Raw genomic sequence first — 27,918 nt, 5'->3', positions numbered from 1 at the left:
ACCTTGCTCTGCGTCCGGGAGCATCACTGAAGGAATGTGAATGTGGTTTGGATGTCTTCTTCCTCTTGTTGCTAATTGTTGATGCATCCCTGAGGGTCTGCGTGCGCGTGAGCAGGGCTCTCGTCTGATCTCTGTCCGCTCGGACCTACAATGATAAGCGCCGAGAGTGTTTTGGAGAGTGGAGACCAGCCTTGCATCCGGCTGGAGCCCCTGATGAACACGCACTTGCCGGGCAAGGCGACGCCGACCGGTGGCAGCTGCGCCGTCTTCATGGACAGCAGCTCCAAAGTGACAGCAAACGGGGTGCACGACATAGAGGACCGGATTCTGAGGATCACCGGCTACTACGGCTACAACCCCGGATACTCCAGTCATAGAAGTGAGTGCAAAGAAAACAAAGTGATGGCATCGTGAGTGCATGCGACAACATCACGCCTCTCTTTGCCAGGTGTGAGATTGCGTGAATTAAAGAGACAACAAGATTGTTATGATAGAAATACATATCTAAAGAATTAATATCAACACAGAAAGCAGTCCGTGCAAGTGGTGTGTGATAAAAGAAAGGATGCACGAATCTTTTTTTTTTAATCAAATTATTTTAATTAGGCCAAATCCACTATTGCAAACTCAACTAATTATGTTTTAATTATGTCTATTAAGGAGCAGCATGATGTCAGTCACTGCCACTATGAGCTGGAGGCTGCGTGATGCTGCCCCATCCATCTCTGAGACACAACATCAGAGAGAGAACAAATCAAACACTATCAGCCTGTGCAATTACACAGCAAAGTGTCACGCACAAATTACACTGACATTTTCAGAGACAATTGTTTAAACTGTTGCCTAATGTTGTCCACATCAAACTCTCATGTTGCTGAACTCTGCAAACAATCGCTTACACGACATATTGGATTCCAAATGTTTAATTAAAACGATCAATTTCCCTGATGGCAGCATCTCTTCCTGTGATGCATGTGAATATTTGCCTGACATGCTTGACATATTGCAGCGCCTCAATACTTCAAGCTTCTCTATAATTTTCATTTGTCAACGTGGTTTTGATTGGTGGAGCAGTGCTATGGATTTTGCTGACGCAAAGACAATAGCCAGGATTGGAGAAAGGAGCTGATGGTGCACTTTGTTTAGGGATGATGTGTAAAATCTTGCCCTCCAGTTCGGTTAAAGTATTGCCGGTGCCCGTGGGATTATAACAAGGGGGCTAGAACAAACAGGGCAATGCTCTGTGGACATTTAATCAGTGGTTTTACAAATGGCTTTATGGTAATAAAGCAAGAGAGTGTGGACCAGGATATCACCAAAGTCACAAACCATACTTAACTGGCCTATTCATTGTTCTGTCATTATTTGTTAAGGTAGGGATGAACTGCCGCTTTTCTTGAATACGTCCCCATAAAAATCGAATTGGTCATCTGTGTGTGAGCCTCTGAATGCTGGTACACTTTCACCCCAAATGAGTTGGACTTGTCACGTAAGCTCCCTACCGTCTCCCTCTGGCTGTTACGTAAAAGCCACGCTACAAATTCATGACTTTGGATATAAACGTCTGGAAGAGAGATGTGCTCCCAATGTTATGATGTTCCCGCTCAGATCAACGGCCGAACCTTGGTATCCTCTGTGACATAACACATTACTCTGACAAACTTGTTTTACGTCTGAAAGGGAGAGTGAGTCCACGGATACGGCCTCATTCAATCAGTTTCAGCTGAAGCTCTTTTGGATGAGCTGAGAGCACCTCAGTGGCGTTTTAGATAGAGGAGGAAATGAGCCTGTCTCTCATTAGCCACCTCCTGTTTATCAAGAGTGTCAGTTGCAGTAGATTAACCATGAATGCAATCACACACTCTCATTTGAGAATATATCTACTCGTCCACATTAATCCAGTGGAGAAACACCTGATTAATGACGCACCCGAAACTTTAAATTGAAAACAGGCTGAATAACTTCAACGGTACAACATTACTGTGTAACAGCAGTTTTAGCTCTTGTACTCAAAGTGATAACAAAGCTTATTAAGACGTCTAATGTTGTCTTATATGTACATTTTTTGCTATTCACTTTAGAAACCAGACTCCATAGGAAAAAAATTCAAAAGGCAAAAATTGATGCGGAAAAATTAACCACAACACAGGAAAACTGAGCTCAAAATTTTCTAGTAGAGGACCCACCAAACCCCAAAGTTTCATGTCTCCCCCAGTCTTGAAATGAAACCTATGCCCTTTATATCAAAAGATAATATTGTTTCCAGTGGTGCTGTAAGAATTAGTCAAATGAGCAACAAGTTGATCAAGAGAAAAAAAATCCAACTATTTTGTCATTTTTCAAACAAAAATGCCCCAAATACTGAAGATTGTCAGCTTGCTTTGATATATATGATAATAAACTGAATATCTTTGGTGTTTTAGGGCTGTTGGTCAGACAAAACAAGGCTTTGAATACAACACAAGGCTAAATAAATGGCAGACTAATTAATAATGGGAATAAACATTCGCTGCAGCTATTGTTCCTAGCATATATGCCTCTGTCTGTCCCATCTCATTATCTACAGACAAAAATGAAAGACAGGGTGTCGCCTGTGATGTAATTTAAGGTATAAGGAGCAGGTGTGCATTGTAATAGCATCCACACAAAAGCCAGTGCATCTGCGGGCGGAGGGGTTATTTGATTCGAGAGACGTTTCCCATTTCTCTGATGAAATATGGCATCTGTAGCACCGTGTTTCTCCATCTATCCATCAACTGGTTTTTATGCATGCTGGAGTCAACAGAAGATATTCCTCAGGGCAGCATACTGGTCACCATTTTTCCTGCTTGCACAGCTCTTAAACATGCGGCTGCTGGTGCTGTCACGGGGAGGAAGTCTGTGTGCACACCGTGCAGTCTTTTGATCAGTCTTACAAATGCAAATGTGAACAGTCAATTTCATTTTGGGTTGGGATGTTTTTTGTCTATGTTTATTGATGGGACAGTTATAGATAGATGGGAAATGCGGGAGAAAGAAATGAGTGGGAATGTCATGCAGCAATGGGTCACGGGTTGGAATTGAACCCGGACCGCTGCAAAGGCCTGAGTCTTATAAGGGGGGCAGACTCTTCCAGGTGAGCTAAAAGGGTCACCCTGAATTCACTTTTGTTTAATGTTAATTGCTGCTTGAAAGAGGCACATTTTTTTTTTGTTTCGTTTACTTATTCATAAACCTTAAAAGGTCCCATACTGTAAAAAGTCAGATTTCCATGTTTCAATTATAAAGCAGGTATAGGTGCTATGTAAATACTGTGAAAGTATCAAAACGCTCATTTCACAGAGAAATGCACACAGTCCGTATAAGAAACTGTGACTTTTAATGAGCCGTCAGGACTTCTGTGAAGTTGTGATGTCACAATTCTACTATATCAAGGCAGAAACTGTCGTTGCAGTTTCATTACAGTCATTTCCTGGCTGAAATGATGGTGCAGAGATGCTTAGAGTGCAGATGTAGAAGATCCAGAAACACTGACCGCTCATAGGAGACTAAGCTTTAGAGCTTTAGAGTACTTAAAGAGACAAACACTGAAACAGAGCATTTCAGACAGAGGGTGAATACAGATATATTCAGGTGAAACAATATGAGAAAAATGTGTTTTCTGGACATTAAAGCACGTGGACATGTTCTAGTAGAAACCCCAATTACAAGTATGAAACTGAAGATGAGCATAATATGGGACCTTTAAGTTGAAAATTAGAAGCCCGCCAAGGTGCTGAGTGTCATTTTCCATGATGGGTAAGACAAAGGAGCACGTAAACAGACCAATGGGCTCATCCTGCAGAGCCTATGGGGTAATGATATATTTAGTAAGATTCTGGTGCCAGTTTATTATTGCCATTTGCCATCTGCGTTGAATTAGAAGATGCCTCTGAGGGGAATTGTGGACTACATTTGGTGGCAGTAAGTGTGGTCATGATATAATGCCATATGTGCTGTGATATGAAAGATATGAAAGTAAGAAGGTAAACATCATCCCAAACAAGCAAAGTACAATATTTCCTATTGCACCACTTCATGCATATGATGGTATACGCAATTGCTCGAGAGAAATGTCTACAAGAAACTGACTTTAATGCAGGAAAAGACAGGACAACATATTCTTACAGCAGCCACTTAGCTCCAGGTGAAGCAAACAACAATAGTGTGTGCAGTAAATGCTTCCTCAGCACCTCCCGGAAAACTATTACAATAATTTGCTGTGTATCTTGCTTTGAGTAGGTAATTTAGAAAAGAGCAAGCCTGTAGTGCTGGCACGCACCCCGCTGGGTAAATAGGTAAGGTGCAGAAGAAATGACAGGTACTCGTAGTGGCAGTACAGCTCAGCACTGTGCCTGTGTTGTTCACCGTCGGCATCACAGCAAGACGACAAACACACAAGCACTCAGAGGAAAAAATTTTGATGGAAGTGCATGAATAGCAACCATTTATCACAATGGGGTGTGTTGTTATGTGCACAGAGAAAGTCTGAAGGGACATAAAAAGAAAAATAGCCATGCCTTTGAATCCATTCATGCTTGCATTGATTAGTAATTCACCTTTGCGTTCTTAAAACTATTTATATCCACGTGTTAACAGCAGGTGAATTCGCTGTCTTCCTCAAACATTGCCTAAAACATTCTGTATGTGCATGCACTTATTTTGGCCTGTCCCATTCCCATGCCTGCTCACTCAGTGCTATTTTTAACCAGCCTAGCGTCGAATGGGATATGAGCTTTGCCTGAACGACTCCTGGAGTGCTGTTAGTCTTGCATGCTCCTGGGAATGAGCTCAAACTTAAGTAATGGTTGCAATATTTCTCAACAGGAGGTACAGAAGTGCTGACCTGTACTCATGACACTGTGCTATTGGTCATATGTTGAAGTACTGTATGTCAACAGACTAAAGATTTTTGGCTGGCCCCAGCAATATACTTTATAGTTGAGTGATCTCTTTTCCTTGTGAGCAATTTCTGTGTGATCCAAAAGTAATATTACCTAACAGAAGGGCACAGTATGTGAAAGGTTTGCAGTGGCCTTTCCATCATGTTGAGTATATCAACAGCCTTGTCAGCAGCTTAACACTGCCCTCGTGTGGTCTTTACATCCAACAACAACAACTATAAAGTGACCTTACACCTCCAATGAAATGCCAGATAGAAATTGTTGGTACATAGTTTAATTACAACCTCTGTTCAAATCAGTATGAAAAGATCCATATCGAAGTGTCTGCAAAAGTCAAAAGCAGTTCTTAAATTTTAAAAGTAATATTTTAAATCACTTCTCAAAACCCATTTTATAGAATTGCTTTTATGTGATGTTGTCTTTTTATTTATCTATTTATTCATTTTTATTTCTTTTTCTAATGTATGTTTTATCTATTGTATTTCCTTTTATTTATAGTTTGATTGCTTTTAATGTTTCTCTTTTTGTTGTTTTTGGGCTATTTCTTTGTATTATTTTATACTGACATTATACTTCCTGCATCTTGTATTATTTGTCCACAGGTTTTAATTTTATCCTAACTCTACCCTAGTTTCTTCTCACTTGTGTTTAATAGGACTGTTTGGCTATCTGTTCTTGTACCTCCGTCTATGTATTCCATTTCTGCTTTGCTTTGTTTGTCAAATCACTTTGTAAATTCTGTTTAGTTATTATGATTATTATTATTTCAGAAAAAAGTAGCACTGTGTAATTTGACATCTGCTGTGTCCAGGGATAAGTTAGAAGGTTATTTCACCCAAATCACAGAAAAAAAATCCAGTTACTGATGGTGGTATCTTGCCATTCAGATAGCCTTTAGTTTTATTGGCACATGCTTTGAGATGTGTGCCTCAGGGATTTCTGCTGCTACCCTAAATCAGCTGAGGTGACAGGAATTAATTGAATGAAAAGTGACATTTGTAACACTCAATAACAACTTGTCTTGGCTGAATTACCAATCGGGCTAAGTGGGCAGCTGCACTGGGACCCCAAAAGCCCCAAAGTAATTTGACTAACTTGCAAATTTGTTAAAAAAAAAAAAAAAGAGTACATTTAGAACTAAGACTGGTCTTACATTATTACCTAATAGTGTGGCTTTGGCTTGTAAAGACACAGGTAGGCAAAGCCATAGGTTTTGTTTCACCATTGTGGGGGACACATATGAAATGGGCGTTTTGGGGTCCACCACCAGAAGACTTTGAGCATCAAAACAATTAATTTCCTGCATCCTAGTCAGCAATTTGTGCCTTTTTTGGATCAATTTAGGGTGCAAAGGTCTTTAATTATGTAAATGAAAAAGTAGTATGCTACATTCATGTTTTTATTGGGGGTGACAATTGTGTATGTTCTAAATATTAAGGGGGGTGTAACTTAGACGGGACTGTGTACATACACAAATACAGAATAGGGGCCCAACAGTGAATTGCCGGGGCCAGCCGAAATATTTAGTGACCTGACATACAATACTCCAACATATGACAAATAGCACGGTGGCATGTGTACAGGTCAGCAGTTTTGTAACACCTGTAAGGAGAAATATTGCACCTATTACTTAGAAGGTGCTTTAAGGTGTTAGCCCAGACAGACTACTCCAGCCATGGTCTTTGTAGTAATACCCCTGCCCTGCCACTGGGGATAAATGCAAACCTTGACTGTGAATAGATTTCATTTGGACTACTTTCTATGAAAGAAATAGACCCTATGAAAATATCTACAGCAATGACCATCACTGTAAATAATCAAAAATTGTTTCTGAAAGAAAAATTGCTGTTAAACGTTCACATTTTCAGTGCTTTAAAAAGGAATACTTCAGCCCTATGAATGACCATTTGTGTATCAATTACTCAGTCCATGTTATGCTGAATTAGTGGAGAAAACTGTTTTTCTTTTCTTGCATGCTTCCACAGTGAATGGAGAATCCAAAATCTGAGAGGATGCTGAGGGGGCCGTGTTTAACAAGAGCAAAACCTCATCAAAACATCCGCTTGCAAACTCTCCCACAGCTCGTGCAGTATTATAATTTTATGCAGTTATATGTTTCCCTAACAGACGGCCCTTTCCAATGGGGAACTATGCTCTCTTTAAAACTAGACTTTAATGACAAACACAGTAATTTTACTTCCCTGAACACAGTCGCGGCTGGTCTAGCAATGCCTCAGTCATCAGTTTGTGTTATTGTGTGTATTGTTTTTTTATAGGATTTGTTAAAATTCACCAAAGTCATACCGTAACAAAAACAAACAAACTTATCAAGGCAGCGATAGATCAGCAGTTCCTGTGCTCAGCTAGTTAAAATTTCAGTTTTTGTCAGTGTAGTCTGGCTTTGACGGTCTGTCTGTTTGGGCAGAAAAATGAGAAGAAAAAGGAAATCTGGATTATACTGCTCAAGTTATGTAAGAGTTTGGAAACATATGTTTTAATATAGTTTTGTGTAAACCTTAAACACATCAAGAATTTTCTCTGTTTTTCATTCGCTGGAGGCATGCAAGTTTTCTTCGGGAATTCGGTGTAATATAGAGCGAGTAATTAACATACAAATGATCCTTTGAGGGGGTGAAGAATTCCTTGAGGAACTACTAATACCACTGCTGATATTAAAGGTTCATCAGATATAAAACACGCACCACAAAAACTGACACTGCATGAGACACCACAAAGAATACGTCAAATGTAGGAATATCTGTCTGGATGTCCCTCACCACGCACCTGAAACACAATCCATCGTATTCACCACTAGGTGTCCTCATCTTTTCATATTCTAACTACACTGAGTTGATTTGATGATATGAGGTCCGATGAGTAGAAACTAACGGTCAGGACTTGATTCATGCTCTGTGTAGTCTACACTACAGCTGCAGACAACATTCATGCTCCTGTCCCCCGTCTCTCCTCCTCCTCCTCCTCCTCCTCCTCCTCCTCCTCTGCTCCTCCTGGGCCTCACTGAGATGTGATGGGTAAAAGAGAGGAGCTGAAGACAAAGGAGCTCGCACTATAATCTGAGAGGCATCGGTTAATCTAAATGACAAAAGAGCCTGAATTGGGCAAATGCGTCAGTAAACATGAGGCTCACTGTTGCTATGGCGGTAAAAGAGAGAGGATGCTGTACTATTTTGTGCTTTGATCTGTGATGCAACATTGTGTTATCAGTTACCTGTTTATTAGTCACACTTAGCTATAGAGGCTCAGGATGTTAGGTTTTTGTTGAAGCTGTTTGAGAGGTATTAATTGAACATCATGATCAGTAGATTGTGGCGCTGTTGAATTCTAGTGTTTCTCTTAATCTGATAGCGATTAGCATCCCAGGCTCTGCTGACGGGATGGTTTTTCTGTCCCCTCCCTGTCTAGCTGTTGGCTCCACTCATCAGCAGGGCTATTTTTAAGTTTAACCCTCCTTGTCTCAGGGGATCCATACCCCCCTTCCCTCAGCTCATCCCCTGCTTTCACCTGATCAAACATTCGTTTCATCCAACATTTTAATCAAGCCTAACTCTCACGACATCGCTTAATGCATTAGCATTGCACTCATTCTGTCACACTGACCGACCATGGGAAATAAGTAGTATTTTCCTTAAGGATGATAACAAGAGTGTTGCCTATTTTCAAAGCGCCTCCTCAATTCTGAATTCAGCATTCAAACAGTACATTACCGTAGTGTTACTGGAACGTGGCCCTGCATTTTTTTCCCCATTGTAGCAAACAGCCACACAATAACTGTGCTGTCTCTGGCAGCCTGAGGAATGCACAGAGAAGTGCTCTGATCTGTTATGCTCTCTATAAAAGTGCCAGAAATTTGGCTGATGAGCATTGGAGAGAGAGAGAGGCAGGACGGGAGGGGCTCAGAGTGAGACTGATATAATGAGCAAGCGTGGCTGAAAAATATCACACTTATTCAGTATTCTTAAACCAGCATTGCATTTACTTTAATGCATGTTTACTTTGAGTGTTTTTTCTTAATGTGAGTGTTCCTCGCTTGGCTAGTATTGATTTTTCTGGTGAGAGGCTAAGCATTGCATAGCATAGGTTATATTAAGATCGTGTTACAGACTGCAAGGCCTCATGTGCATACACTAGACATTGATATGTTGTTTATGTAAAGACCCAAGCAAAATTTATTTCCATTAAATCTTTAGGCAGATAAACCACAACTGGAGATAGAATGGCCAGAGGGCTTTCCTTGAGATGGAAACTCCTGACCGCAGTCCCGAGGGTGACACTCATGGCCCAGACTGACTCTCCACACCTTTTGCTGATGATAGGGTTTCTCTTGATCGTGCAACAGTGATGGAAAAAGTATTGCAATTTCTTTATTAAAGCAGTACCACTACAATGTAAATATGTAATGCATAATCACTCGGTTAACAGTTAGCGTCCTTACTTAGATAAAAGTGAAGAAGCACTGGTCAAAATTGCTTACAAGGGTTAAAGTGGGTAAAGCAATGAAGCATTTGTTCAGGGAAAGCACCTAAGTTGCACTGGAGTTGCATCAGCTGTTTCCTTCATGCATCACCATCACTGGCTCATTCACGGCTGTGGGGCTATCAGCTAACTGGTAACGCCCAATCATGTGGGGGTGCAGTCCCTCCAACAAAATGTGTCACTTCTCACTATTACTTTGCCGATATGCTCTTTCCAACTATGTTTGCTGCTGCAGCTCGCTCAAACACAACAACATATGAATGAGCTATTTTTTTAGTTTTGTTGATTTAGCTAAGATTTATATGCCCTGTATTTTTATTAAGAGGGGATTAGTTCTCCCAGCAGAACGCTTGTTACTGCTCAGTTTCTTGAAGAGCGCCCTCATGAAGCAGTGTACTTTTCCTCCAACTCTAGCTGTATAATCATTTCCTTTTGTCACGTACAGGAGAAATGTTTTGTTGCTACATCTCAGGGAATTAATTAACACTGCGGGACTACCTCAACTCTGGTGAGTTCAACATGTCTCCAGCAGGGTCTCTTCACTCAGGCTTGGTGGAGGGAGCCTTACAAGCAACGTTACATTTCAAGTGTCATCTTTTAGTGAGCAGTGCTTTCATGTTGTGATCCAGATGCTTCTGGGTCTCACTGCTGTTCAAGTTATTTATACTTATCAAATGCTCAACAGTTTCAAACATGCAATCACTGGCAATAAATATCTTAGGCCTCAGGCACTATCCAACAATTCTCATTAAAACAAAGATTGGCATTACTGTTTGCTAGTTTAAAGTCTAGCAATGCATCATTTACTCCGAGCCTAGTGGAGCTTTTACATGTGCGGTCTTCTCACTCCCCGCCATCAGATTTCGGGAGATAAATAATGTAGTGCCATCTTTCCCTATGAAATTTAGGAGAGTGATGCTGTAAAGTCTCACACAGTGGAGATAGCTGAATTGTGTATAACCATCTCAAATGTAACTTAAAGGAATACTATGCTGAATTTCAACCAGCGTTGTATCATCACAATGTGGGTACTATAGTATGTGTAAATAAACTGTGGTAAACTTCCCTCCATCTCACAAGCGCCTAGATCTTCCTGCTCAACTCCCGGCTCAAAACCGTATTTTGCAGATTTTTGTTGGCTCTAGGGTTGTTGCTGGAACAACACTTTATCATTTTTAAACAACCACGAACGCAAATAGTGAAGAAGGGGATCGAGAGAGAGGGCATCTCTCTCTCTCCCCCCACTTCTATGCTTTTTGTGTTCATGTGTAGAGTTTAAGTTGTAGGTTTTGTACCTCTTTAGCAAAAGCAAATATCACAGCCCCTTTCCTCTGTTTTCGCTGGTTAGCTAGAACCAATTTTAAAAGTATTTGTGTCTTTCTGCATTGACAATTTAGTTTTATGATAGTCCATCTTTTCAGTGATGATGTATGGTTTATGTAAATCCTTCTTTCTAAGGCTTTGGAGACGGCAAACATGCAGATACAAAAACATGCAGATATGTCCAATGAAAAAACAATGTATCATCAGAGTGCAAGGAATCACAAACATCTGTGACTCGAAGGATCATAATGTCAGCCACAGACAGAGTGATTAAGATAAATGGTATTCACTCTTGATTTAAAGGTGCAAATATTAGAGTTATGTATAAGCCCAGTACAAACACCAGTAGTATAAGTAGTATTTGTTCAAATGTAAATTTTTGTTGGTCTGTATTGCCATCTCCTTTGAGCCGTCTTTGGAGGATGGAAATATGATGTGGGTCGTATCATAGCAGTGATGTGTAAATGTGTCATAGTGGTGTGAGTACCATGTGGGCAGAGACCCCTTTATCCCTCGTCTAAATACTAAGAGCATGAGGATTGCTTCAGTGGATAACAGATCTTACATGCATGGGGCCATCACGTCTTATGAAAGTTAATGCTGCAGTGGTGAAAGCAACAGGAGAGAGCTCTACTTATAATCTGACTCTCAAGGAGCAGTGAAGAGCAGATGTGCCAAGAGGAGAGAGTCATTGGAGGACGGGGGACAAGAGTGTATGGAGAGAGACGGTGAGGGATGAGTGAGAAGAGCCTGGGCAGGTAGAGAGGGGAGGAGGAGGGAGGAAAGGAGGGGGCAGCATGCAGCTAACGCAGCATAATTAGCCCGGGCTGCTTGGTTACCTTCCAAACAAAGCTGCTGATTTGTGGAGCAACAGAAGAGGAGGGGAAAAGTAAGAGAGAGGGAGAGAAAAGAGGAGGGTGGGGGGGGTAGAAAGAGATGAGGGGAGTGATTGCACCATGCCACACACACTTGAAGCTCAGTCTCCCTTGGAGACAGTGGCAGCGCTGGATCACGGCATGACAGTGCAACAGTAGAGTCTCCACTTCAGTGCACTTCCACTGAGCTATCTCCACTGAGCTGTGTCACTATCCAGACAGACAGAGAGAGAGAGCACCAGTAACAGTGAGAGCGGCGGGCTGGAGAGGAACGGAGAGTCAGGACTAGAGTGCTGGGAAGAAGACAGAAGACTGACAGAGATCTGGGAGGAGGAGGAGGGGGGCAATCAAGAGCGTGAAGGAGAAGCGGAGGAGTCAGGAGTCTGAGGATGCACGGAGCTAACAGGAGGAGCTGCTGAGCTTGCAGCAGCAGCATCCCGGGCACACACTCACACACATACACGTACACACACCTCCCAGGGAAGGACAGTGTGTTGTGGCACAGTGGAGGATGAAGAAGCACTCAGCCCGAGTGGCTCCTCTCAGCTCGTACAGCACTCAGGTCCTCACCTGCCCCATCTCTGAAGGTAAACTGAAAGAAGCAGACAGGGCCCGGGACGCCATTTGTACTAAACTTTTATCTATTTTATGTGTTGGCATGAGTTATTAGCAGCATTAGCTCAGAGAGGTTGCTTAAAACTATGGAGTGCTTTTTTAAAGCTTTTAGAGTTTTTTTCCCATAAGGCATCACATGCACTGAAGTGTCTTATAGAGTTTACAGATATTCATGAGGAATACAAATAGAGTTATGCAATGTAATCTACTTAATTTAATGGTGTGCTGCATTTACATGTAATGCCATAAATTAAAATCTAAAGACCTATTTCCATTTGGACATTTTGACCTCTGGCTGGTGTTCAGACATTTAGTTTCCTGCTGGCAGAGTTGAGAAGCTAAATGTGTTGACAGGAAGTGTAGTTGTAGTAGTGGCATGTTTTTGGCTGCCCAGCACGGATGTAAACTAAAACCAAACAGGCCAAAGTCAACTGCTTTCACATCTGTTCTCCTACCCTTCCTTCATCTATCTGAGCACCACTCCTCAGCATCTTCATCCCTAAAAAGCATGGAACTTCACCTAAATACCTCCACCTTTTACTTTTGTAACAGTGGAGTGATACTGCTGATCAACTTCTCATCAGTATCATCATAACCATGTCACATCTTCTGACCTAAGTTAGATAAAGACCTAATGCTGCCTAGCTCTGCAGACTTGATGGTAAAAAAAGCTGAGTATTGGATTCAGCAGGGGTTAGTCTATCAACGTCACTGGCATGCAGTGTCAGTGGCGGGGATGAAACACAGAATGGATTGAAATGTGAGGTTTGAGCAGCATACTGCGTCACACAGAGCAGATGAGCTCTCTTAATGGGCGCCAGTAGTGAGTGATCCTATGCAGCGCTGTGATTTCTGTAATGAAATGGCGTGATGTCAACTTTGCGACTTTTTGTAGCCATAGTGAGCTAATTGACTATTTAATGTCTGATTATAAACATTTAAAGAGTAAAGTCTCGTGTTAGTCAGTATTATAGGTGACATATATAGCTTAAAAAGTATACATCTTTGTTTGAAGGTACAATTACAATTAAAAATGCCATAAAAGAGCTCGAGAATAGAAAATAAAAACAAACTACAGTATGCTAAGACAGGTGCAAAATATAAGAATAAAAGTAGTGCAGTGTAAGACAATGAATAAATATTTGATTTTATAAAAGGCAGCGGCAAACAAAAGAGTCTTAAGTAGATTTCCTGACATTTAATCACACTTTCATGTGATGTCGTTTTAACTACAAAAAGGAGACTTTTTTCTTTTTCTGAGTCACCATCTTTACATAACAGAAACTGGGCTCATAATTATGCATCAGATTGATTTTTTTTAACAGCTGGTGCTCAATTAAAGACTACTTTAAGACCACTACTCTTTAATTTGAGCCAAACAAGTACACATACTCTAAGCTGACTGAAATCAACCCCACACATGACTTTTGCTAATTTAAGTATTTCACTGTAATACTGTGCTGACAGACTGTCATGGATTATTGTTTCCTCTGCAACTTTTTAGCAGCAGTATTAGTCAGCAATAATCCTGTCTGTTATGAGAATACAATTTTGGCCAGGAGAGGTGCTTTTATGAGGCGGGGGAATAGTAGAGTTATAATATTACTGCATCTTGGCACCAGATCAGCCTGTAGTGGCTTTTACCTCAGGACAGAAGAGCCCGTATCCAACACTAAAAGCTTTAGGTTTTGTTGGTGCTATGAAACACGAACCATCTTGCTCGGTGGACGAGGAAAAGCAGACGATTAGAAAAAAAGGGAATAACAGAGCTGCTTCTCTTTTGCAGAAATATCAGATCTCAGTTTTTCCAGCTAGCAAGCACCGGGCTCATTAGGTTGATTAAGGATCCTTGCTGTGACAGAATGTAATTAGACCAAATCCCTCGATGATCCGGTGGAAAAGAAAACGGTATCGCTGTTGAACATTTTGCTTTCAGCACATGCTGTAGATCTGCTCCCTGCAGGGACATACTGTAAGGTGAAACATTTTATGTGAGAGTCTGTAACGAACTGAACTAAAAAAGATGTGTGTTTGACCCAGTTGTCAGTGGAAGTCATCATTCGTTTTTACACTTTCTCAACGTTAAGGTTTTTGTTGTAACTAATAGTTTTTTAGTCTCTTGCTTCAAACATGCTTTTGTGAGTGAAAAGTTTTTGTCAGGCTCAAGACCAGTGCTGCACTGCAGGGAAACTAATCAAATTTACTCAACTGTAGTCTATATAGTTTTGAGGTGCTTGTACTTGACTTGTTTCCATTTTATGCTGCTTTTTACTTCTACTCAACTAAATTTCATATTGTTCTTTTTACTCCACTTTTTTGACAAACATAGTTACTGGTTGATTTTCCGATTAAGATTTTACATTTAAAAGAAACATGAGTATTTTATTTGAATATATTTTTTGAGACTCAAAGAGGCAGAATTTTCAAAAAACATATATTAGAGACTCCTCCTGATGTGAAACTGAACATGTAATCTAAAGTACGTCACTTTAAAGATAATTATGCTATATATGAAACTTACAAATGTAACATATCTGTGGTTTGCAGAAACATACAATCCCAACATTTCATTCTGGCAACTGGGCTGCTAAACTGCATATATTGTACATTTACCTAACTGTATATAAAGTAGTTCAAACAAGCCCCAACATGAGCACCTATAACAGTTACATACTATTTATGAACTGATTCATCATTAAGTTAACCTAATAATGTAAAATATTATAATATGTCAGTCATTGGGACCAGTTTTATGATCTTTTACTTTTGATACTTTAAGTACATTTAGCAGTTAATACTCTCACTTCATTAGGTTATTCAAAACGGGACTTCTAATTGCAATAGGGCCTTTTTTACATTGTGGTGTTGGTTCTTTTCTTTAGTAAAGGATCTGTCTACTTCCTCCACCACTGCACTGATGTGACTTTAATCTGTGACTTTATATTCACCATTGTTTCTTGGATATAACGGTTACAGCCACGACTTAGCTTTAATACTCTTAGTGGGTGCCAGCGATGATCTCATGCATTCATTAAGCTTATAAAGTAAGTTTGGCGAGACGGTAGAGTTCTCTTCTTAATAAAAGAAGTGGGTGCGGAAAAGACACGTCAGACTTTAAATGATACAAATTAGCATTTCACCATAAATTTCACAATAACTTTACACAGACAAATTAATCTACTTTTTTAAAGAGTTTGTGCTCCACACTGTGTTACAGGTTTCTTTTGGATGAAAGAAAGAAATATTTACTCGTGACTACAATCCACTCTCATTAGCCCTGACAGTGACACTACTTTTAACAAACAAAAGACTATCAAATGCAATAATGAGCACCCCTGAGATGCCCTGCTGTTGTAGAGGGGAGATACTACGGGTACAAGCTCCAGTGCTTGCAGGGCTCTGGTGTCTGTAGCCATGGTGGAAATGGCAGAGCTTCACGTGCTGACCTAGCAAAGGGAGCAAACATCCAGCACATGTCATCTCTTATTCCTGCCCTGGTGTAAATTGATCACACTGTTGAAAGTTAAAGAACGGATCTGAGCTCTCTCTCCGGAAATGCTCACACACACAGCACTTCACATATTATACAGCACCGTTAAGGTCCGCTCAGTCCCGCAGTCCATTAAGGCACTGGGCCAGATCAACTATGAGTCACTGGCTTAAGATGAGAAATAAATCCCCTCCTTATAGGCTATATATATAAATGTAATTTGGGAGTATAATTTGTCTAGTAACAATACTATACCTGTCCTTTCTGTGTTCAAATATACTGTATATTTTAGTGGAAACACTTTCATAGCAGGACTGTACCAACAGTCCAAAGAGTGGCTGCCAAGGTTGACATGACTTTCTTATGGAATGTCATGTGGTTAGGTTTACTCTTGCATCAGGTTTCTGTGCACACCTGACTACAATGGGTGCACAGTACATGCTGCCTCATGAGGCGACAAAGCTATTTATGACACACACAGCCACAATGCTAACCCAACACATTTTTAACAAAGCCTCGCCTTATGCATCAGCGCCTTTACAGCAAGAAATGCAAACTGTGGTAGTGATCACTGAGGGCAATTGATCAATAAATGCTTATGTGCTGGAGCCCAACCAGGGAGGCACGAGCTACATCCTGTATATATAGGATACAGTAATACAAAGCACACAGATGACGCAAAGTTTGGCTAAAATAAATGATCTGTGAACAAGGCTGTAGTACTTAGAGGTAGGGCTATGAGCTAAATGCTAATGTAGGCATGCTAACATGGTCGCAAAGGCAATGTTATGCTTGTTATGCAGGTTTAATGTTTACCGCACTGACCGACCTTATTTTAGCATGTTAGCATTTGCTAATTAATACAAAGCACACAGTCCAGCTCAGGCTGATATCATTAGTTGTGTGGGCCTGCCCGGAGAATACAAGGTCGGGTGTTGGGTGCTACTCTTGCGTCCACTTTGTGCAAACTTTCATGAGCGCAGATGCAGGTTGCATCTAAGTTTGCTAAGCAACCATAACGAGCACCGTATCGTAGCCCTCTTATCAGAAATCCTGAGTCCACACCTGACATCTTCCAGTGTTTCTTAAGTGTGTATTGGGCCTAAAATATAGTCCATGGAAGATAAGTGAAGCTCAGTTATCCCTGCATTAAAATGATCACCTTCTCCTCCATATTTATCAAAGACTGATATTTATGGAAGACAGGAGAGATATGTGCCGACTAATTGGTTGTTCCTCATCACATGACATGCGGTGTGCACTGCTGCGTTCCACAAGTTGAACTCAGCTGTTGTGCCCTGAAAAACAGGTGCTTGGGAATGCTGTAGTTTATTAAAACATTAGAAATAAGCACCCAAAAAACATGGCATGTGTACAACCCTGTAGGAAATATCAAGAGATATTGACATATTGAGATATTTCACTTAAAACTACAACTGTGAACCCCATGTTGGCACTACAGCAGGGGACAGCAACCCTGGGCAAAGGTGCTACCACTGGCACGCAGTAGCTTAACCAATAGCACACTTGCAGTAAGTGTGATAAAAAGCGAAAATGTGAGATTGCAGCAGAGAGCTGATATGAAGGAAGCCACAGTATTTAGCACCACACTTAATTAGAGCTCGGATGTGAATGCCATACTACAATTGGCAGTCAATTTACTGTAAGGGAGAAGCTCTGCTGCTTAAAACGAGTGCCTCAAACAACAAACGGTGAGGACTCAGCCAATTTTTTTAAGGAGCATTTTGAGGAGTAAGAGATAGTCTATTTGATATGGCACACTGATTGACAAGAAAATTTCAAACTGGAATTTCATACAAAACTGGTTGCAAAAAAGGTCAGATGAAGCCCAAATCCACTGGACTTCAACCTCTCAATACTATGGATCTCTGTACCATGTTTCTTCACCAAAAGCAAAAAAATGTCAACCTGATCAGGGAGATAACAGAGGATTTATCCTCTGAGGACCATGAGAGTCTTCACAAAATGCCATGGCAATCCATCCTTTAGTTCTTCAGATATGTCGATATATTTCAGTCTGAAGTGCAATTTTAGAGGTAAACAGTTTCACAGTTGAGGCTTTCTGTTCTTATTTGCCTTTGAATAGGAAGCAAAGCCCACACGCAGAGACGCTGCAAGTAATATTCTGATATTAACTTTTCTCCTGTTGTCTCCCATCAGGAGAGGATGGTTCAGAGTCTCATGCAGAGACACCAGGCAGCGAAACAAGCGCAGAGAGCCGGTCCTATCAGACATGTACCAACACAGCTCTGAAGGTGCTGGGCGGTCTGCTGCTGGTGCTGTGTGTCTCCTCCTCCTGGGTGGGCACCACTCAGGTGGTTAAGCTGACCTTCCAGTCGTTCTCCTGTCCCTTCTTCATCTCCTGGTTCAGCAGCAACTGGAACATCCTCTTCTTCCCCATCTACTACTCGGGACTTGTGGTTACCACACGGGAGAAGCAGACTCCCATACAGAAATTCAGGTAAACTACCAATAAAGTTATCTTTGAATTCAGTTTAAAAAGTACAGAATCATTTACTTAAAACAAAGCATGAGCTGCCCAACTGGATTCTGAAAACTTTGTCCAGCGAGCTTTTCAATATCACTCTTGCTTATAGCCAGAGGTGGAAGAAAGTCACACATTCGCAAGTCAGAAGCAGGTCTCAACCTTTTGAGGTGGCTCTAATGAGAATCAAGCGAGTTGAGTCAAGTCTCCCTGCTTTAAGTCAAGGAAGACGAGTCAAGTCATTGCTCAGGTCAAGCAAGTCACGAGTCAAGTCATGAAATTCTGATGAACGGTTGACAAGCCAATAACCTAACAAAAAAGATATATTCACATACTCTTCTTTGTGGGTTTTGTGGTGAATACAATCAGATTTTTTACGCACTGCACTAGAAATCACCTTTAACGTGTTTAAAAAACAAAACTTCTTTATATCTAGAAATATGCAAATATTTCACAAAACAACCAAGTATTTTTCAGTCAGTTGTCCCAAGTCTATGCCAAGTCTCAAGTCATGAATACCAAGTTGTGTCTTTTTCTGAAGTATTGAGCCCAGCTCCACTTACTGGTATGTAAAAGAGCTACAGCAGACAGACAGAAGATTTACAGAAGGGTGAGTGAAATCCATCGTCAAACTAAAGAGAAATAGTCATCTAGATGTGTTTATGTTCCAAAAAATAGATGCACGGTAAACTATGTAGTCGAAAACGATCTTTTTTTACCGTAAACCAAGAACCTCTCCACTTTAAAAGCTCCACTGGTGGCCTCTTAGAGGCCTTGCTCCACTTGAAACTTGTATGGAGCACATTTTAAACCACCTGACTGTCCATGAGGAACCAGGCAACTAAGCAACCAACATTTCCATCCTCAAAGTTGTTCCTCTTGACAGCAAGGCTAAAAGCCTGATAAACACCTGTTCTCTCAAACAGGGAGTGCAGCAAGCTCTTTGGGGAGGATGGGATGACTCTCAAGCTGTTCGTAAAGAGAACAGCACCCTTCTCAATCCTGTGGACACTGACCAACTACCTGTACCTCATGGCCTTGAAGAAACTGACCGCCACTGATGTCTCCGCCCTCTACTGTTGCCACAAGGCCTTCGTCTTTCTCTTGTCCTGGATTGTTCTCAAGGACCGTTTTATGGGTGTTCGGGTCCGTATGAAAACACTAGTGATGATGATGATACTGTCAAGCATTGCTTTTCTTACTTCTGAGGACTGCTGATGCCACTGATCACTCTGAATCTCTACCTGCAGATTGTGGCAGCCATCATGGCCATCACAGGTATTGTCATGATGGCTTATGCTGACGGTTTCCATGGCGATTCCATTGTTGGCGTGGCATTGGCTGTGGGCTCTGCCTCCACATCAGCTCTCTACAAGGTTAGATCACATTACACTTGTGTTATTCCCCTTGCACTTGTAACACAGTTCTGCTCTTTGGGCTAAAAGAGTAGCGCCTAGATTCATTTATTTACACTCAATAGTAATACCACCTGTACTGTCTACTTCTGATGTGTATCGAGTGGGTGACTGGCTACTTTGGGACTGCTTTCCCATTGCCAGTAGAGCAGAGCTGTAAAAAAATAAATACCCAGTTGTACCACATAGTCAGCTGAGCGCTGTGTGAATGCAGATTGTACACTTTCCACTGCATTAAAGAGCCAGATGTTAGCAGGTGTTAGTGGATTTTTTTGTGCAGTGGAAAAGAGGCAAAAGACTCTAAAACTGTGTGGTCTCACCTTTGATGCACCTTTAAACCGCTCTTAACGAATCGCATAGTAACAATTAACCACATTAAACATATTAACAAATTGAACCAAAATGAAGAGTAATAAAAATATATATTATAGCTACCTAAATACCTGTATAGCTCTATAGCAGGCATGTCCAAAGTCCAGGAATGGCCCCCAGACCAATTTTTAACGATTTGCATCCTGTTGTTCAAAATATACTATATATGCCCTACCATACAAATTTGATTAATGAAGAAAAACCACTTTGCATTTTTTCTTTTCACCTCATGATGGCTAGACTATCATACAGTGTGTAGACATACACCAAGTAGGAACTACGCTGGTGGTACTAATGTGTTTTCATAACCAGATGCAAAGAAAGCAAATGAGAAGTTACCCAACAGCAGACAGTTCCTGTTAGGTAGTGGACATGACCACAGCAAAGAAGTGTAAAAAAAGCTTCAGGAGCAGTGGAAAACTGAATATGTTTTCACTGAAAGATTAACCAGGTGCGCTTGTCTCATCTGAATCTGAGTTTTTTAACAACCCATAGGATGCGAGAAGTAGCTGGTCCCCGAGTTTTTCACATTATCTCATCTGGGCCCCATTCAAACAAGTTTGGACACCACTGCTGTATGGGCAAACCCCACAAACAAGCAAACTAATTTACCAGCGGAGGGTTTCAAGCTTCCTCTTACTCAATTTACTGAAACACTATAGAAATGCCACAAATGGGTATTGAAGACACGCAAACTTTCTTTAGCCTTCAATCAACCTTCTTTAAGGAACTAAAAAATAAAGAAAGACACATGAAATACAGGTAGGCCCACACTATAAAGAAAACAACAAAAAAAGCTGGCAACATCTTTAAAGTTATTCCCCCAGGTGTAGGCCTTGTCATGGATAGCATGTGTCGGGACACTCACAAGATGATGGCCGCAGAATGTGACCATTTAGAGTTGGCATGTTCAAAATACGGTCGGGGGCCAAACATGGCCAGCGGACCAATTTTTAATGACCCTCCACTTGACTTTTAAAGTGTGCTATTTGCGTGCCTCCACACAATGTAGGTTAATCAAGCGAGTTCACCTTGTTTTTTTCTCTTCACCTGATGATAGCTGCACTATAACACAGTTTGTAGGCATGCAACAGTAACCTAACAGCAGACATTTCCTGCTTGGCAGCAGATGTGACCACAGGAAAGAAGTCAACTGTAGGCAGGTTTCCATTACAGATTTGTGCAAAAATTAAGCGATGCTATCAAAATGTCGATAAAACACCATTGCGAGATGACTGCCTTTCAACTGAGTGACGTTATGAGATTTCTCCTCTGGCAAAAACATTCCTAGAAGCATGGCGATGGATGTTCAAAACATTAGCAGGTTTATTTCTGCTGCAGCCACCACACTAGCCGTCATTATTTCCAATCGAAGGCAATGTAGGCGTGTTACGTGAGCGATAATGGGAAGGCAAGCCCCTTATATGTGACAGCGTTCACGTATGGGGGGATTTCTGGGAGGTGATAGTCCACAATTTCACAGAGGACTTCCACATGATCTGCTCAACTTTTGAAGCGTTAAGCAATGTGATAGCAACTCTTGTAGAGCCTGCTGCATCATGCCCGAGGAAGCCATAAAGAATATAAAAACAAAAAAAAAAGTGCTTTCAGTGCAGTTTTGTAATATATGGCTTTTTTGATTTGCCTGAAATACCACATCATGCAAGCATAAAAATGTTTTTTGCTATAAATGGGAGTTGTTGTTTTTTTAATTAAGGTGTTTCCATCTGGCATATTTTATAGTTGCAATTTGCACAATTTGAGGGTTAATGGAAACCCTCTTTTTGAGGGCTGTCTCTTTGAGGAGCAGCAGAGGACTTGAATATTTTCAATGCATTTTTACTACACCAAACAGTTGTGTTTGTCTTGCTTGTTTATCTGTGTGTTTGCTTATTTTTGTTGTTTGTTTTTAGTTTTAGTAGCCCATTTAATGCAAAAAGTAACTGCCCCCTCAGGTATTTTCACATTATCCAACGTGGCCCCCATTCAGAAAAAAAGTTTGGACACCCCTGATGTAGAGGAAACGGGTTACTCACCCACCAGGAGTTCAGTCACTGAAGCTCTTTGTCCTCGGAAGGCGTACCTCCTCTTCCACAGATAAGAAAGTCTCTCCTCCCCTGTTTCCACAGGAGCAGCTGGGCTTTGTCTCCTGTCCTGTCTCCTGCCGTCCGCCGTCCACAATATCAGACATCCGTTTGACGAATCCACCAAGGTGCTAGCTGAATGTTAGCACTAGAGCTAATGATAGCTAACATTAGCAACGCGGCTAAACTTTGACAGACCGAAAACACATTTAACAGTAACAAACACTGACACTTACTATGGAGTGTACGTACTTCAAACACACATAACAAGCGGTTTACATATGCTACTGAAACTCCGGCCACACCGAGAGACGCCCAGCGAAAAGCTAGCTGTGCGACTCGACGTTACCTGTCATGACTGACTAATAATACAAACTGTTACTCACCGTAAAACCTCAATCACCAGCCCCGGCTATGATTTGCTTAAATCACTGAAGTCAACAGGCCTATATTTGGGACAGGCGTCTTTAATTCCTTTCACCTAAAACTTGATCAGCAAAGATGGAAATGCAGTCAATTTATTAAATGTTTTGAGTCCTGGGCAATTTGGCTTTTTTAAAAAAAAAAAAAAAAAGTGAAATAAGTATTGTTTGAGTTTGATGTCAAAATTAAAAAGAGAAGGTTTATGACTGAAACATTTCGATTTATGGATATGAGATTTTGTAAGTAATAATACAGTATTGATTTGTTTTGGTAGAAGGGTAACTGAAACAAGCAATACATTTTCATGAGGAAGTGGAAACTCAAACTTGGAAATCAAAGAACAGATATATTGCCCAAAAAAAATCAATACAGGAGTTGGGAAAATACCAAAATAGATGGCATTTTCTGTAATCAGCTGATAAAATGAGTAGTCCACAACAACATCCCTTTTTTACTTTTGAAGGAAAGCATTGGTGGGATAAAAGCAAATCATCTAAAAATATTTAAAATTTAGAGCTTGAGGGTCCTTTTCTGATATTCATTTTTGAAACAATTCCTAAAAACATCTTATATAACTACATACAAAAAACAAATGTTCTAAAGTTTCAGTCTCAGATTCACAGAGAACTCAGTCCAGTGTTGAATATTTGTCTTAGAAACTCATTGCAAGAATAAATAGCAATTATCATTTCAAAATGAGTTTCTTTACTTTTGGTGAAATAGGGAAAGTGATGCATCTGATCACAATTCGAATAATGTTTTTTTAGGATAATCCTTTAATAAATTTTAACTTTTTAATGTTAAAGGGAAAAGTGCTGAGATGAGGGTAGCTGGTAAGGTTTTAACAGCTCCTGTCATGTAAACAGCAGTACACTTCTTATGCTGCATTCACTAACTTAAGTAAATTATAATACTCCCTATAAAAATTGTACCAGGAATTTAAATAGTGCATTTTACAACCCTTCACAGAAGACATGGAACATATCCCGGGGTTTATTAACAAAATAACCCAGGCGGTTACACACCCACTTTAAACACCTGTGTGGTCACTGTTGTAAATGAAATCTCCTCGCCGTCCAGGTGCTGTTCAAGATGTTTCTGGGCAGTGCCAACCTTGGAGAAGTGGCCCACTTCCTTTCCACCATGGGCTTCTTCAATCTCATCTTCATCTCCTGCGTGCCCCTCATCCTCTACTTCACCAAGGTGGAGCACTGGGGCTCTCTGTCCTCGCTGCCCTGGGGATACCTGTGTGGACTGGCAGGACTGTGGCTGGGTGAGAGAGCACACACATCTTTGTAAAGAGTGAAGCTCATGGTTTCACTTTTTCGTTTCCCTAAAAGCGTTTTGAATTCATTTCAAGGCTTCAGCTGTTAATTATGTTTATTATTGATTTATTTGCCATTTATTTTCTATATTTATGGTGCCTTGTGGAAACAAACGAGTTATTTTTACATTTGGTATTACCAAAATACAATGTGTGTATCTTTAAAGTCGAAAGGCCCAGACGCACCAAACCGACATCAAAGAACTAGTGATGAGGAAGAAACTCTCCATACTAGCAGGCAGCGGTACACTGTTTTTCTAAAAAAGGGGAACAGGGAGACTTACAAGATGGATTTAAGACGCTTGTTAGCCAGTTAGCACATTAACAACACAAATCAATGTTAAAAAAATAGCTGACATTTCCCGTGTGCCAGTGAGCAATAACACAAACAGTTAGGAACCATATCTGCTAAAAAGCTCAATGGAAGAAACATAATCGTACCTAATATAACAAGTTTTTTTTTGTGTTATGGCTTTTTCGAATCGCCTGAAATACCACCTGCGACCCTTGAGAGGATAAGCGGTTACAGCCAATAAATGAAAATTGTCAACAAATAATTCTTTTGTCCATCGACTAATTGATTAACCAACCAGTCGTTTCAGTCTATTAATTTTTTCACCCTCTTCGATGTCTTTTACAGTGTTCAACATCCTGATCCATGTTGGTGTAGTGCTGACGTACCCAATTCTCATCTCCATAGGGACACTGCTCAGTGTGCCGGGCAATGCAGGTAAGCTTTATTAATGTGGCTCAAGTCTTAGCTCCAATTTACTGATCATTATTTCTCAATTATTAGGATGGAAATGAATATTACTGTGAGAGTAAACAGCCACACATACTGTGGTTGTGTGTCGAGAGGTCAGCACTTAGGGCCACTGTGGCAAACAGATTACACAGCAAGTCTGCCGCTCTCGTCCTGGAAACCCAATCATCAATGTGCCTCAACAAACCCTGCAACTATTCTCTCGCTGAGGGAGGATCAGGTTGCTAAGGCGACACTAAATGCCTGCAGACGAGTTTTCTTTAACCACGATGGACTGTATGAAGGTCAGTGGGTTACAGCAACTCGTCCCCGGGCTCCAGACCGCAAAGACACAGAGGATAAAGTGGATGGCTTGTGCTGATTATAAGCCGCATTTGCTGTACTCATCCTCTACAGCCGCAGTGTCCTGTGGTTTATCTTACTTTATGTAATTAATCTCAATTTGTTTTTGTTTCTCCCTCATCCTCTTTTCCATCCTGCTCTTTGGGCTCCCTCTTTTGTTCCTGTCTTTCTTTCAACTGCTGCAGCCGTGGATGTTTTGAAACACGAGGTGATCTTCAGCGTGGTGCGTCTGGCAGCCACCTGCATCATCTGCCTGGGCTTCCTGCTCCTGCTGCTGCCAGAGGAGTGGGACTCGGTCACGCTGCGATTCCTGGCCACCATCGCAGACAAGAAGTCAGAGGAACACGGCGAGGAGCTGACAGATTCCAGCGTCCACACTCGAAGCCGCAGTCGAGCAAACGGCACTGTCTCCATTCCCTTGGCATGACATGGCAGAGATCTGCTAGTCTTGAAGCCCTGTTTGCTCATGCTCCTCCAGGAGATGAGGCAGGAAGCCTGGTCCACATGGACTCTAATCAGGAAGACAGGAAGTGTTGAACTTCACTCTGGAGATGCACCTCTGCCTCCACCACTTCACTACAGGAGGAGAAAAGGAGGACTTTCATGGATTTCGCTCATTGAAAGGGTGGAAAGTGTTGTTAACTTTCTTGAAATGCTCGCCATGCTCGGCCCTGTTCCTCGCACGCATCCAAACCAAGAGCTGACTGTCCTCCCCTGACCTGCTCTGCGGACTGTATTCTGTGAATATAAATATTGGCAGGGCCAATTTGGCTCAATCTTATATGTATTTATCATATTTATTTAGAGTTATATCAATAAGAGTGTTATTTTAAGTCTTATTGAATAGTATTATATAAAAGAATGTCAATTATACTACGTGTAATGTACAGGCTCTTTTGGTTTTATAATAAAAGACTTAAAACTCATATTTATAGTAGTGTATTACTTGCTGAAAGGAATACTTTGATGTTACTTACTCATGCTGTGTTACCTTGAATTCATGAAGAAAACTGCGGAGGGGCGGTTTGTGTTTATCCACAGAAAAAAGCTAACATGTTATTTGGCGTTTGATTGAGGACCACTTTTACAGCAGTAAAGCTACATAAAAAAACACTGGCTTACAAACTCTCACACAACTCGTGCAGTATAATCTAAAACTCATTTATCCAGTCGTATGCTCAGTACCTCCCAAACACATGCATTTTTGCCATAAAACTTTGGCATTGGCGTCCAGCTTTAAAAAGAGCACAGACAAGTTTTACTTTCAGTTCAGTTTTAAATAGTAAGGTTTTAGTGAAAATGCATGTGTTTGGGAAGTAATGAACACATGAGTGGGTAACTAAGACTTGGATTATACTACACAAGTTTTAGGGAAGTTTGTAAATGGATGTTTTGATATAGTTTTGCTGTTGATATAGTGATTTGATTTGATTTGATTTGATTTATTTAGCACATATAAAAAACAGCAATGTTATACATTTCAATAAAAGGAGACATGCAGGGGAAACCCAGAAAACCCTCAAGGGGCTTGACAAGTGAGGTTCCCCATGAGACTATCAATCAGTGCATACAGTCTCTCATCATATCATATTGGTCCCCAGTCCATTAATAAATCAAAATGTTTTCAGTGGAGACATGAGAAAAAAGTTTCCTGCACAAATTCAAGATAACATGGCATGCCAAACTGATTAATGAATGGTCATTTTGTGGGAGAAGTACTACTTCAACTAATAACTATATGAATGTGGCTAGTTTCTGAGTTTTCAAACAATATTTTGAAACATCCTTGGAAATAGATATTAACATAACTTAGGTATTGCCTAAATCAGCACTGAGAAGGATACACACAGTGCTAATGTTGCTTGCAAAGCTTTACAAATAACTAAAATAAATTACCACGGAAATTTTGCACTATTACTTACTTTTATTACCATTACTATCATCATAATAACAGGCCTAATATTAAGGGTTTTTTGTTGTCTGTGTTTTCTGGGTGGACTTGGACTCATTGCCTTAGTGTTTCTAAAATCCTGGCTGTGGTCCCGTTGCATCTTGTTCTATCTGAATTCCCTCTCCTGCTTCAAATCATAGCCAAGACACATATCTTGATGTTAAAGTAGGTTTATAAAGGTGAAACTGAAAATGTAGACACAGCCCTATAAGACTGTTTAACAGCCAGACTACCGTCTCTACTATATACTTGTACTGTATCATGACCAGATATTTTTAGCAGAACTAAGCGGTGTGGTTCATACAATATTAGTAATCTGTTAAGTGCATTGCATCGATTTAGCGGCAGTGACTTTGCAGTATTCTCCTCGCTATAATATATTACGCAATGCTTTTCTGTGCTGCACTTAGCTGTCACTTACTGACACACATACACACACATTCACTGCATACTGAAGAAGATTGAGAATGATTATTTCGACTGTAATTTATCTTCTTACACAGGCACACACAATCTGTGGTAATAATGCATACCTATCTGACTAGCAATGAAAGAAGCCCATGGGACATGTTTTGCCTGTGGAGCATAACAATGTGATAGGTACTTGTCAAAATGACTTTCTAGTGTCACATAACATGGTAGCAAAATTACATTTTAGTTCAAATAGCACCATTGAGATGATGAGGGTGTCAGGAGAATAATTTCGCAGTCTTTCTACATCATTCTGTGTCACGCACACATGCACACACACACTCCCAAGAGTCTGCACCACAGCGCGGTTATGGTTGCTTGAGTGCAGTCAGTGAGTTGAGACCTCTAATGAAGCATTTGCTGAGGTGACACTTTCAACTAAACAACTGCAGTGGCATTTTAACATATTAAAATAAATGAGCTAGAGGAAGCAGAGGGATGTGTTATGTTCAAATCTTAATTCCATGATCTGCTGGATGCTGATAAGAGAGGCCTTACGTACTGGATTTAAAAACCGTTTCAGTCACAATAACAGATTTTAGTACACA

The 27,918-nt window shown here is 40.7% G+C and overlaps 1 protein-coding gene across 2 annotated transcripts; it reads left to right on the top strand.

Moving 5' to 3' along the window:
* slc35f4 (solute carrier family 35 member F4) lies at positions 1–25,868 on the top strand. Of its 2 annotated transcripts, none has more exons than XM_042501213.2 (7): positions 1–379; positions 17,901–18,201; positions 19,152–19,371; positions 19,476–19,601; positions 23,600–23,792; positions 24,484–24,573; positions 25,134–25,868. In XM_042501213.2, exons 1-7 carry the CDS (start codon positions 151–153, stop codon positions 25,373–25,375), a joined length of 1,401 nt encoding a protein of 466 aa, XP_042357147.2. In that variant the 5' UTR covers positions 1–150; the 3' UTR covers positions 25,376–25,868. The 2 variants fall into 2 exon arrangements, with proteins under 2 accessions (XP_042357147.2, XP_087943993.1); XM_088087867.1 differs by lacking the exon at positions 1–379 and adding an exon at positions 11,710–12,201.
* Positions 25,869–27,918: the final 2,050 nt, after the last annotated feature.

This window comes from Plectropomus leopardus, chromosome 14, assembly GCF_026936395.1.
Source record: "Plectropomus leopardus strain MGB_pleo_1.0 chromosome 14, ASM2693639v1, whole genome shotgun sequence".
In the NCBI taxonomy this organism is placed as follows: domain Eukaryota; kingdom Metazoa; phylum Chordata; class Actinopteri; order Perciformes; family Serranidae; genus Plectropomus; species Plectropomus leopardus.
Note: the sequence above shows the minus strand (reverse complement) of the source record. Positions and strands in the feature narration are given on the sequence as shown.

What these genes read in the sequence shown, in the direction of transcription:
- slc35f4 (XM_042501213.2), top strand. Translation starts at nt 151, where the DNA reads ATGATAAGCGCCGAGAGTGTTTTGGAGAGTGGAGACCAGCCTTGCATC. An exon ending in ACCGTTTTATGGGTGTTCGG is followed by an intron (nt 19,372 to 19,475) that starts GTCCGTATGAAA and finishes CTCTACCTGCAG; the next exon opens with ATTGTGGCAGCCATCATGGC. An exon ending in CAGTGTGCCGGGCAATGCAG is followed by an intron (nt 24,574 to 25,133) that starts GTAAGCTTTATT and finishes CAACTGCTGCAG; the next exon opens with CCGTGGATGTTTTGAAACAC.